The 13,951-nt window shown below is 35.4% G+C and overlaps 2 protein-coding genes across 3 annotated transcripts in view; both read right to left on the bottom strand.

The window, feature by feature from the left end:
- LOC138713166 (medium-chain specific acyl-CoA dehydrogenase, mitochondrial-like) overlaps positions 1-13,951 on the bottom strand; it is a 632,224-nt gene that overhangs the window by 193,430 nt on the left and 424,843 nt on the right. The window lies entirely within an intron of this gene.
- LOC138713160 (medium-chain specific acyl-CoA dehydrogenase, mitochondrial-like) overlaps positions 1-13,951 on the bottom strand; it is a 45,834-nt gene that overhangs the window by 12,801 nt on the left and 19,082 nt on the right. The window contains exons 2-5 of the mRNA XM_069845000.1: positions 7,397-7,478; positions 2,549-2,716; positions 418-518; positions 198-278 (exon numbers count right to left, since the gene is read on the bottom strand). Coding sequence (XP_069701101.1) covers positions 198-278; positions 418-518; positions 2,549-2,716; positions 7,397-7,478 — 432 coding nt within the window. The remainder of the gene's footprint in view (positions 1-197; positions 279-417; positions 519-2,548; positions 2,717-7,396; positions 7,479-13,951) is intronic.

Raw genomic sequence — 13,951 nt, 5'->3', positions numbered from 1 at the left:
CATGTGAAGTGCTGCAGTGAATGTTAACTGAGCGGATTAAGCCGAACAAGATATTAAAAAATAGAGCAAAATATGGTTTAGTGAAGGATTCATTTTATTTTAATTTATTGATAAAATATATTTTATTAAAGCACGAAAAAAGGGGTGAAGGTGGCCTTCATGTACTTCATTTGAATAACCGCCACTGGTATACTTACAGCAATTAGGGGCTCTTCCACAAGTCTTCCCAAAAATTTCTTTTGCTGCTCCTTTGTTCCTACGAGAACCAGAGGAGTTTGCTATTTAAAGAAGAGAAAATATAAGATTACTACATTTGAGCAACATTACAAAATGAACATATCAAGACAATATGTTGTAACGTATTAAAAGTGAGAATTTACCACATTCATGGTTTTGGAGAGCACACAATCTACTTACACCGAGACTAGAACCTTCAATTGCTGTCTTCATACCAGAGCAGCCATATGCCAGCTCCTCAGCAATTATGCAGCCTTCCATGCAGCCCATTTCCACTCCACCTGTATGTTACAAATCTCAGTAAGACTCTCAGCGTCAATTGCCTTTAAGCACATGCTAGGAAATTATACATTATATAAGATGCAGAAGCTGGAAACAAGCAGCCAAACAAAGGTAATTTATATAATTTTAATTGTGAATTTTATTTACGAGTATATTCAAATAGGCTTATAATCAATGTAAACTGAAGCTACATTACTGTTATTAGAATAATAATGTTATTTAATTATTTAAGTACTGACACTTTATCCATGTCAGTTGTCACTGTTAATCTGTAATCTGTAGGGCTAGGATTTTTATGTCCTAAATATCGCCAAAATATGCAGTATAAAATATGCACTTATAACCTAAAAATTTCAGAAATATGCTCTATAATATAAAAAATATGCCATAACAAATTTAAATATTTTTTATAGTTTACTTTGAAGGTATAAACTATACCTAGAATGACAACCAGAAGAGAAAAATGTGAAATTTAAGGGATTTCAAGGCATATAAATTTTATTCAAAACGGAAAATACTAACTTATTTTCATAAACTTTCATTGTATCTATATTATGAGACTTGAGTTGAAGTGTACAATGAATATCTTGTGCAATTTTCAAATGAAAATTTTCAACAAAGCTTTGTAGTATATAGAAAAGCTTTTTTCCTACTTCTACTGATAAAATGGGAGCAAATTTAAAATGAGTAAAATCACTTGACTCTGATTGTCTTGTTTCTCTCACACACACCCTCCTCTTTCTAAAATTTGGCAACAAAGTGGTTTTCCCTATTTTCACATTCAGTTGCTTCAAGTGAGATGCCTAGCCACCTCTTTTTCTACCTGTGTGAAAATAATAGACAAATATTGACCTTTTAGGATCAAATCCATTTTGCACATTCACAGAATAGGTGAGGAAGGAAATATAACAATTTTACCAGAGGAAAATAAAAGAACATAATTCTAAGAAATTGAAAAAATAAAGGAAACGAACATTGGATATAGACAAGTGTATAAAAAGCTTCAAAATTTAAAAAAAATATGCTGAATATGATCAATAGATCATTAAAATATGCTCTAACAAAATACCTTAATTTAATTATTTTTTCCATTAAATGGATTTCTGTTACTTTATACTTTTTTTTTGAAAGATGGGACATGACAGTTAAGCGGCCGAGCTTGGAACTACAGTGCTATGTTGCCAATATGGACTACCATGCTGCCAGCTGATGGAAGCTAGCACTTGATGTTAAGATGACTGATGTTAAAACATTCATTGACAATTGACGCGAATGTAAGAAAACAATACAAAAATCGACAGAGAATCAAAGACGAAACGTACCAATGCTAACATTGTGTGCACAATAAATGTCGCCAAGAGAGCTATTAAGCACTCGCCACGTGAGAATGTTAAGTTTGGCAACTCAACCATTGTTACCATAGCAACAGGCCTACCACGCTATGTGACATTCAGTTGTTTTTCCAATTGCAATGCTCCTGTCATGTCCCATCTTTCAAAAAAACAAGTATAGTAACTCATTGACTTGATAAAAAAAAATATGTTAAATCATGAAAATCCTAGCCTTAGTAATCTGTATATACAGTAGAATTCCTCGTATCCGGCAACTGTGGGACAAAGCCAGTGCTGGATAACTGATTTTGCCGGATAATTGGAAAATATGTTTATAGGTTATGTAAAGACACACTGTACCTACTGCACAAACATTTTTTTCCATGTTCAAATTTAGTAATTTTCATATAGATATTTAAAAACACTATTTAAAATCGATTAACTGGTCCATTAATCGATTAAATGCATCTGATTAACCGACCAAAATTTTTAGTCGATCGACAGCTATATTTAATATGACATCTGATCAGCCATAACGTGAACAAAGATTGATGAAATAGATAAATAGATAGATAAATAAATAAACAAACAAATAAATAAATAAATAATATTTAATACAGACAGCATGCACCCACATATACTCGGTTATCTCTGAGATTGTGTTATTGTATTCTTCAGCCATAACACGTAATACTCACCACAATGTTTAGGAATGTGGACATTGGTAAGGCCCACTGACCAAGCCTTCTTGATAACCTCCCATGGGTACTCCATTGTACGATCATATTCTGCTGCTTTTGGAATGATTTCTTCTCTTGTGAACTTCCTTGCTAGTTCTTGAATCTCCTTCTGTTCAGGACTCAGTTCTGCAAGTATATCATTGTATTTGTTTTATATTTCAACCTCTTCTACGAAACCTCTCACAACTATTTAAAACAGTGATGGCCAACTGGTGGCCTGTGGATCACATATTTGTGCAGCTTGCGGCTGGGTTAAAAAGTAAGTTTTATTTATTATCATAATCAGTATTACTAAGGTTGGACAAAAAGTAATGGCAACAGTTCGATATATCTGACATGGCTTTATTCACAGGGGTACAACATTTACGTATCTTCTATATAGTCGCCCCCCTTACTTATTAACTTTTGCCAAATGTTTGGAAGGCGTCGTACACCATCAGCTCATCCATCTTTGTTGATGTTCCGTATTGACCGCCCTATAGCACGGATAAGTTCATCTCTGGTATTGTACCGGGTCCCTCACAGTGGTGAAAGGATCGTAATTGCATGGACTCATATCGGGTGAGTAAGGTGGATGTTCCAGAATCTCCCATTGCCAGCAGCGCAAGAGGTCCTTGACAGCAGCGGCGGTGTGACTCCTTGCATTATCATGAAGAATGATGGGGTTCTGTACCACCAAGTGTCGTCGTTTTCTCCTGAGGGCTGGACGAAGGTGGTGCTGCAGGAACCTGCAGTAGTAGTCCATGTTTGCCGTCTGCCTTGGAGATGTAGTATTACCCCATCAATGTCATACGCCACAATGAACATCACCTTCACAGCACTTTGTGTAGGGCGCACTTTCTTCGGACGAGAAGAACCTGGATGCTTTCATTCATTTGATTGGCGTTTCAAGTTTGGTTGGTTCGTATGAGCGAGCCCAAGTTTCGTCCATAGCGATGATTCGTCCAAGAAAGCGTCACCTTCCCTTTGGTACCGGTCCAACAAGGCCTGTGCGACTGCATAGCGGTGCTATTGTTAAACCTCGGAAATTTCATGGGGTATCCAACGCCCTGTAATTTTGCGGTAACCCAGAATGTCTTGCAGAATGTGGAGCACAGTTTTGTGACATACTCCGACTTCCACTGCTAACTCACGTGCAGTCCATTGGCGATCAGCATCCAACAGGGAAGCATGGAGTTTAACTGTGTTGTCCTCCACGCGGGATCGTCCTGTACGGAGGTTGTCCTGAACGGCATTCCTGCCTTCCCAGAATGCTTTAACCCATCATGCCACTGTGCGATATGGCAACGCTGCATCGCCACATGCTACATGCAGTCCCTGAAAACATTCTTGTGCACTACGACCTCGTGTCACTTCAATTTTGATCCAGGAACGTTGCTCTAGTTTTGTAAACGTGGTCTTAGGGCGCTCTACGTTCTACACACTGCAGTAGATTGACAGAGTACTGTCGCCGCTGGTTGCACTAACTCATCTAACAGTCCTTGTTCATGTCCACATAGCTGGCAGCTCTCGAACGCACCATCATCACGTGACAGCAGTGTTGCCATAACTTTTTATCCAACCTATGTATTAGACTGTTAGTTTTCACCAAAGATTTCGTGATACACTGGTATTCGTTATTTCTGATAAATATCTGGAAGTACTGACTTTTGCAGATGATTTGGTTTTGCTAACCACTTCAGAAGATGATTTACAACGAACAGCCTATAGTTTAAAATTAATAGCTGATAAATATCGCATGCAAATATCCACGAAAAAAACCAAAATAATGACATTCTGCGATAAAGAACCTGTATGAAGCAAAATTTGTATAAATGGTAACATTTTAGAAAGGGTTAATGAATTAAATTATCTTGGTTTCAAGCTTTCCTTTCTACCTCATCTAGATATCTGACAAAAAATTGTTTAATTCAATAAATCTGCAGGCATTATCAACAGTATAATGAAACCTTCTTTAGTCCAGAAGCATACCGCTACTCGTCTGTACAAGACCTTAGCAAGACCTGTCCTTTGTTACGGCAGCGAAGCTTGGACCTTACGAAAAAACGATGAAAACAGAATTAATGCCAGTGAAATGAAGTTCATGCGCCGAACAGCAGGATACACTAAATGGGATCATAAAAGAAATGAAGACATCCTACAAGAACTGGGAATGGAATCTGTACTGCAGTATATTCATCAATATCAAGACAACTGGCTTCACCATGTCAAGCGTATGCCTAGAACAAGGATTCCTCGAGCGATCTTGAACTGCAGATCAACAGAGAAAAGATCACTGCGTCACCCTGTGAAGAGATGGTGAGAAAACTTTTGTAGTCCGGAACAGTTCTTCTAGGACTATCACCTGTTAGGAAGATGATGATGATGATGATGATGATGATGATGATGATGATGATGATGATGATGATGATGATTTGGAAATGAAAGTTATGGTGAAAATTGTTACAAACTGTGTGAATTTGATCAGAGGAGGAAAGCGATCTTTGACACTTCTGAAGTTTCTTTCTTTCTTAGAAAGCATATGGTGATCTGATTCAGTATTCAGAAGGGAAATCGCTTCAAAAGATTAGTTTACATGATAAAGGACATTATCGTGTTCCTGAATGAAACTAAAAATAAATGTTTTGAAAGTGCGGTACCATAGTTACAGAATCCGAAGTTCAATTTCAACCTTCCATTCCTAACAGACATTATGCAACATCTCAATGAACTTACTATAAAATTCCAAGGGCAAAAATCAAAATATCTTAGACTTATTTGCCCATCTTGATGGTTTTATCAATTGTCTGAAACACTTGAAATCAACTTTTGCAAGAAGAAACTTAATATATTTTCTGTCGTGTAAAGAAGAGATGGACGAATTTCCTGTTGTGAATATATTATTACGCACTGAACTCCTTGACTAACTTTCAAAGCAGTTTGCAATCGGTTTATAGATTTTGAGAATACGAAGCCATAGCTAACGTTGTTTAATAATCCAATTAAGATTGAAACTGCAGAACAAGATGATGAACAATTTCAAATACAGTTATGTGATCTTCTCTAATTTTCCACTGTCAGAATAACAAAATCTACATCGATATAAGGCACAGTCTTTCTACCTTTCCTTTAATATAATCCCTGCACTTAGAGCTGATGCACATTCGAATTATAACAATGCTTTCTTTATTACAGAGAGACCTACTGCCTAGTACCAACATTATAATAAAATGAAGCGGGAACAGTATGAAATTCAATATGCTGTGAAACATAATGAAAAGATTGTTTTGACAGTTATGCAGTGCACATGTTAAATATTGTGCATTGTCGATTTTAAACTCATTTTAAGAGCGGTAATCACCTGTTCATTAGTTTTGAGTTCTAACTTTATTGTGAAATGTTTGTTTAAAGTTTTGTGCATTTGACAGTTCATATTTTTAATATAAACTTCACATTATTGTTCCGGGTTATTTGATATGTCTAAGTGACCACAAAGCTCAATTTTACAATTCTTTTTAGCAAAAAGTCGCAGTGTTTCTCGCGAGGTTAGTGAAAATTTCACATTGGCAAATGTTTCTTCGCAGCCGCAGCGTGACGATGTTGTCGCAAACATTTTTCCCAGAACTAGTTTCACATCCCCCTCTGAAAAAACAGCTAATAATAATAATAATAATAATAATAATAATAATAATAATAATAATAATACACAACACATAAAATACCGATAAAACTTACTTACTTATTGGCTTTTAAGGAACCCGGAGGTTCATTGCCACCCTCACATAAGCCCGCCATTGATCCCTATCCTAAGCAAGATTAATCCAGTCTCTACCATCATATCCCACCTCCCTCAAATCCATTTTAATATTACCTTCCCATCTACGTCTCGGCCTCCCCAAAGGTCTTTTTCCCGTCGGCCTCCCAACTAACACTCTATATGCATTTCTGGATTCGCCCATATGTGCTACATGCCCTGCCCATCTCAAGCGTCTGGATTTAATGTTTCTAATTATGTCAGGTGAAGAATACAATGCGTGCAGTTCTGTGTTGTGTAACTTTCTCCATTCTCCTGTAACTTCATCCCTCTTAGCCCCAAATATTTTCCTAAGAACCTTATTCTCAAACACCCTTAATCTCTGTTCCTCTCTCAAAATGAGAGTCCAAGCTTCACAACCATATAGAACAACCGGTTATATAACTGCTTTATAAATTCTAACTTTCAGATTTTTTGACAGCAGACTAGATGACAAAAGCTTCTCAACCGAATAATAACAGGCATTTCCCATATTTATTCTGCGTTTAATTTCCTCCTAAGTGTCATTTATATTTGTTACTGTTGCTCCAAGATATTTGAATTTTTCCACCTCTTCGAAGGATAAATCTCCAATTTTTATATTTCCATTTCGTACAATATTCTGGTCACGAGACATTATCATATACTTAGTCTTTTCGGGATTTACTTCCAACCCTATCGCTTTACTTGCTTCAAGTAGAATTTCCGTGTTTTCCCTAATCGTTTGTGGATTTTCTCCTAACATATTCACGTCATCCGCAAAGACAAGAAGCTGATGTAACCCGTTCAATTCCAAACCCTCTGTGTTATCTTGAACTTTCCTAATGGCATACCAATAATATAAATTATAAACTATTTTAATCATGACCTTGATAAAATTCTGCATACGCCACTGACCAAACGGAATAGTCAGTAGTATATAGTAAATGTTGTGAAACTGTGGCTCTGGCCACTTCAGAACTTGTATATCATGGTCCCTTAGCTAAGAAAGTTGGCCACCACTGGTTCAGATCATACCTAACATAGATACGTACCGAAACACATGCCTCCAGCTGGTTTGCCCTCAGCAGCACTTGAGAAGGCCCTCAGGCCTGTCAGCAGACTTCTGCGAGCGAGCTGAAACAAATTAAATTCAATACTTGAACACACTTCAGGACGAGAGTGAAGGAACATTTGTTTTTAAGATTACAGCTAACATCTAGCTGAAACTTTGCTGCTCTTGGCATAAGGCACTCGGCCTTCTTCATTTCATCCCTTTGGTCTGATTACCTGGTTGGGTTTTTTCCGGGGTTTTCCCCAACCAATAGGCAAATGTCGAGTAATCTTTTGGCGAATCTTCGGACCTTACCTCATCTACTACATCTCGCCAAAATATTGTAAACAAATTGTAAAAATTGTAATTGTAATATTGTGACTTGTTCCACATCTTAAAGCTTCATTGCTCATGTAAGATCTATGGAATACACTGTGTCCGGGACAAAATTTACCAATAAGAAAGTTTAATAACTCGCGTAATATTGGAGATAGGAAAATGAAATTTGCGGCAGATGAAAGAGGGACATTTTAAGTTTTATGTGTGATGTTGGCAACATTTGGTCATTGTTGTTGACATAGCTGTAATTAAAATGGCGCTCACAGTGCAACAAAAAGTTCAAGGCTGCTATTGGCTTGCCGAATTCAAGTATCCGAAGATAGTGGAGAGAAGATTTAGACAACAGTGGCCTGAGAAGCAACCACCAGATATGCACACAATAACAACTTGGCATAGAAAACTTCTTGAGACCGGTTCTCTTGTAGATTAATGTTTGGTGCGGACTTACACATGAAACTGTGATTGGACTGTTCTTTTTTGTGGAAAACACTATCAATGGAAATGTGTATCTTGATATGCTGCAAAATTACGCCATTCCTCAAATTCCACAGGGATATGTTTTCCAACAAGACGGAGCTCCGCCTCATTATGCATTACATGTTACAGATCACTTGAATGAATGCTTTCCTCAGCGATGGATTGGTCGAGGTGGACCTACAGCATGGCCTCCCAGATCCCCAGACCTAACCCCACTGGACTTCTTTTTTTGGGGATACATACAAGACATTGTGTACAAGACTGTAGTGGCAGATTTGGAGGATCTGCGTCGGAGAATTGTCGCTGCTTGTGCAACTGTCACTCCAGAGATGTTACGAAACACATGGCAAGAACTTGAATATCGCCTGGACATCTGTCGTGCTACAAGAAGTGCACACATAGAAGATTATTAGTGGTCATTCGAAACTTTGGAAGTGCCTTTGTCAATTCCCGCAAACAGCATTTTCATCCATCAATTATTTGGCGAGCTATTAAACTTTCTTATTGGTAAATTTTGTCCCGGACACCCTGTATAATAAATGAATGAATGAACGAAGCAACAAATGACCGTGTTAATATTTTTATATCCAATGCCACCAGGTTGTCATTTGACATTTCTGGCCTCTCCTGGCACTTCTGAGGTTGACATTATGACAGGATGATTATGAAGTGCCAGGAGAGGTCTTAAAACTTAGCCCAACCTAATTTCCAGACCATGGACGAACACAGGAACATTCCCCTTTAAGGAAAAATTCCTGTGTTCTAACCGGGAATCGAACCCGGGACTTCATGAACTGTAGTCAGAAGCTCTGACCGCTAGCCCATGAGGCCTGTCTCTGTGTTAATATTAAATTAACAAAAACAAACAATAAACTTAAGTTCAATATAGGAAAACCACTACCTACATTTAACACACATACACGACACCTCTAATCACCCTACACAAAACGGACATACAGAATTTCGATCCATGATGTACAGAATAATCAACATATCATTGATCCAACAAGACTATAATGAAGAAATACACACTATCAAATACATAGCACAGGAGAATGAATACAACCATAACATAATAAGACACCATCATAAAAAATGACTAAACACAACAACGAGAAACAAAGAAACACAGCACAAATATATAAACACAACAAATACATCACACTAACATATGAAAACAAACACACATATTCGTACAAGATAGCGTCATCTTTCAAGAAATTAAAATACATAACAGATGTATGCAAACTAACTCTTGCAATAGTTGTAACAACTTCTACATTGGACAAACAGGGAGATCTTTCCAAATATGATATAAGGAACACAACGAAGCAGGTATTTATTTAAATAATTTAACAGTTCTTCAGTGATAATACTTGTATCGAGAAAATGTAATATAGAATGAAGACAACAAATGAGTATCACGAAAGCAATACATTCTCCATTATACAGGCTTTCATTTAAAAATGTATCAGTCTAAATAACTATTTATTTCGATTAAACTTAATTTAAACAAAAAACATGTCAATTTAGATATTGTGCTTTATTCATCAAAAAATAGATTCCTTTAAAACAAATTCAACCTATCATGAGTATAACACCAGAACATCCCAAAACATACATCTGAATTACCACAGGCTTACCAGAAGTCTTAACAGCATATCACATAGAGGCAGCAATTTATATAATAAACTTCCACAGAAAATCAAAGAACTTAACATAAGAAAATTAAAAAAAGAGGTAAAGAACATTTTATTAACACATATGCCATTTTGCACAAATGAATATCTAATTTTAAAATTTTAGTATTTAACGTTTCTTGATACTGCCCTTGACATTTATGTTTCAGGTAACTCAGAGTTGAAGAAAAGACAGGGAAAAGCAAAAAGAGAAGATACTAGATAGAACAGTGGAGACTGAAGATCAAGCTTGTCATATATATATATATATTTATTTTTTAAAATTTTTTTTTTTTGCATGTCACGTAATATTAAACTGTTAAATTTATTTAGAATTAAGTCTATTTTTGTATTATATTGTATGTTATGTCATTTTTCTTGTGTACTGACGACGCCATGAATGCTTGTAATTCTATTCGGCTAATAAAGATCTAATCTAATCTAATCTAATTGAGGGGGGAAGTTTAAAACCAATGGTAATTGCATTTTAGGCAAGGCCAGTATATTTCATCCATTTTGAAACAACTTTATTTTATTGTTTAAGCAGATGCATGTAATTCATTTTTCACAAATGTACATAAAATAGCTAGCCTATATAGATATTGTAATCACTTCTAATATTTTTCTCTATACGAAAATATGCATTTAAATGTGACGTAGAATCTAACCTATATAGACTGTACTTAGGTTAAATCATGCATAACAAATGGGTTATAAAATGAGATCCTTTCTACTACTACCTGAAGTACAATGAAATGATTCTTCACCATAGGTAGTGACTAAGTAAGAAGACTATTTGAATTCGGAATATTTTCAATCTAAGTAGAAATAATTTTGCATATAACAATAATTAATTTCTCCGAAACATACAGCGTCTGGAAGGAAAACATACTGGGTACTCTAGGTCGTTTTCTGCATCTCTTAACCTTATGCAAGAAAAAAATATTTTGATAATTTCGAGTTTATGGTCATTTTGTGTTCTTAATTTTAAATGACATACTTTTTTTTTTACTAAAATTACATATTTCACGTGCATTATAATAATCCGTGGCACAACAAAGGCTGACCAGAAAACTGCTGGCCTCACGTCCGCATGCCTAAACGGAGGTGAACGATCATCCAACCAGTACGGTAGTAATGTGTGGCCAGCACGATGTTTCTCCCTTTCCAGCTGTTACAGCTGGTTTTCAAAACCGGATTTTGGTACCTAGATTAGCTCCCCAAATTCTCCATGACACTAAGTGGACACTGTTCCCATACACTGACAGAAATGTCATGAGAAAATTCCTTCCTCATGAGGATTCGAACCAGTGCTCTTTCCGTAACGTGAATTCAGGAATGATGCTTTGAACCACGATGCTACAATGCAAGATCATGTGCATTATACCCTGGTAAATGAACTCATACATACTGAATATCGAGATAAATTAACTCATGGGTACTGAATACTCGGATAAAGAATATCCAGCTAAATTTCATGGATACTGAATATCCAGATAAATTAAGTCATAGGTACTGAACACCCAGATAAATGAACTCAAAAGATAGGCCTACTGAATATCCAGATAAATTATCTCATGGATACTGAACACCCAGATAAATTGACTCATGGATAACTATGGATACTGAATGTCCAGATAAATTAACTCATAGATACTGAATATCCAGATAAATTAACTCATGGATACTGAATATCCAGATAAATTAACTTATGGATACTGAATATCCAGATAAATTAACTTATGGATACTGAATACCCAGGTAAATTGACTCATGCATAACTATAGATACTGAATATCCAGATAAATTAACTCATGGATAACTATGGATACTGAATATCCAGATAAATTAACTCATGGATACTGAACACCCAGATAAATTGACTCATGGATAACTAGATAAATTAACTCATGGATACTGAATATCCAGATAAATTAACTCATGGGTACTGAATACTCAGATAAAGAATATCCAGCTAAATTTCATGGATACTGAATATTCAGATAAATTAACTCATGAATACTGAATATCCAGATAAATTAACTCATGGGTACTGAATACTCAGATAAAGAATATCCAGCTAAGTTTCATGGATACTGAATATCCAGATAAATTAAGACATAGGTACTGTACACCCAGATAAATGAACTCAAGGATAGGCCTACTGAATATCCAGATAAATTATCTAATGGATACTGAACACCCAGATAAATTGACTCATGGATAACTATGGATACTGAATATCCAGATAAATTAACTCATAGATACTGAATATCCAGATAAATTAACTCATGGATAACTATGGATACTGAATATCCAGATAAATTAACTCATGGATACTGAACACCCAGATAAATTGACTCATGGATAACTAGATAGATTAACTCATGGATACTGAATATCCAGATAAATTAGCTCATGGGTACTGAATACTCAGATAAAGAATATCCAGCTAAATTTCATGGATACTGAATATACAGATAAATTAACTCATGGATACTGAATATCCAGATAAATTAACTCATGGGTACTGAATACGCAGATAAAGAATATCCAGCTAAATTTCATGGATACTAAATATCCAGATAAATTAAGACATAGGTACTGTACACCCAGATAAATGAACAAGGATAGGCCTACTGAATATCCAGATAAATTATCTCATGGATACTGAACACCCAGATAAATTGACTCATGGATAACTATGGATACTGAATATCCAGATAAATTAACTCATAGATACTGAATATCCAGATAAATTAACTCATGGATACTGAATATCCAGATCCAGATAAATTAACTCATGGATACTGAATACCCAGGTAAATTGACTCATGCATAACTATATATACTGAATATCCAGAAAAATTAACTCATAGATACTGAATATACAGATAAATTAACTCATGGATACTGAACACCCAGATAAATTGACTCATGGATAACTATGGGTACTGAATATCCAGATAAATTAACTCATGGATACTGAACACCCAGATAAATTGACTCATGGATAACTATGGATACTGAATATCCAGATAAATTAACTCATAGATACTGAATATCCAGATAAATTAACTCATGGATAACTATGGATACTGAATATCCAGATAAATTAACTCATGGATACTGAATACCCAGATAAATTAACTCATAAATACCAGTACTGAATATGTACAACATCCAATAGTTTTAAGGAGAAACACTGTAAACAGACAAATGACATGTCCAAAACCATTTTTTAACCAGGAATACCGTAAACATGCATTTCTGAGAAAATCTCGAAATAAATTTTTTTTGCAATGTCGCAATATTTTCTCTAATAATAAAAGTCTCGCACATATGACAGACAGTCATATATTTCCTTACAGGTACTGTATTTTAATAATAAAACATTCAAAGCTGTCATGTTGAATGTCGTAAATCTTGAAGATTAATTTAATGTGAGATATTTGAGGAAATGAGGGAAAATTATATGTAAAGACATATTTCTTACTCAACTTTAGAAATGTCATATTTAAACAGTTGAAGGCAAAAAGGGTAACAGGATGATAAGAAACATATTTCTTACTCCACTTTAGAAATGTCATATTTAAACAGTTGAAGGCAAAAAGAGTAACAGGATGATAAGAAACATATTTCTTACTCCACTTTAGAAATGCCATATTTAAACAGTTGAAGGCAAAAAGAGTAACAGGATGATAAGAAACATATTTCTTACTCCACTTTAGACATGCCATATTTAAACAGTTGAAGGCATAAAGAGTAATAGAATGATAAGACTAAACATGCCCCCCTCAATTTACTGAGCGATGAGTGAACCTATAAATTCACTAAACTTTCCTTTATCTTTTTGATTAAAATACAAAGTCCACGCAACACTTTACTTTGTTTGCCATGCACGATAACATTTGTTTACTTTATTATAAGATGACACTTCCAGTTACAAAGGTTAACAGAATTGCAAATATTTTCAAGCTAAACGAAATGTCTGAAATTAACATCTACATAGACTGGCATGTGCCATCTTTCGCAGGTCCTCATGCTTGCTGCTGGGTCTT

This window comes from Periplaneta americana, chromosome 14 (assembly GCF_040183065.1).
Source record: "Periplaneta americana isolate PAMFEO1 chromosome 14, P.americana_PAMFEO1_priV1, whole genome shotgun sequence".
NCBI classification, from domain to species: Eukaryota; Metazoa; Arthropoda; class Insecta; order Blattodea; family Blattidae; genus Periplaneta; species Periplaneta americana.
Note: the sequence above shows the minus strand (reverse complement) of the source record. Positions and strands in the feature narration are given on the sequence as shown.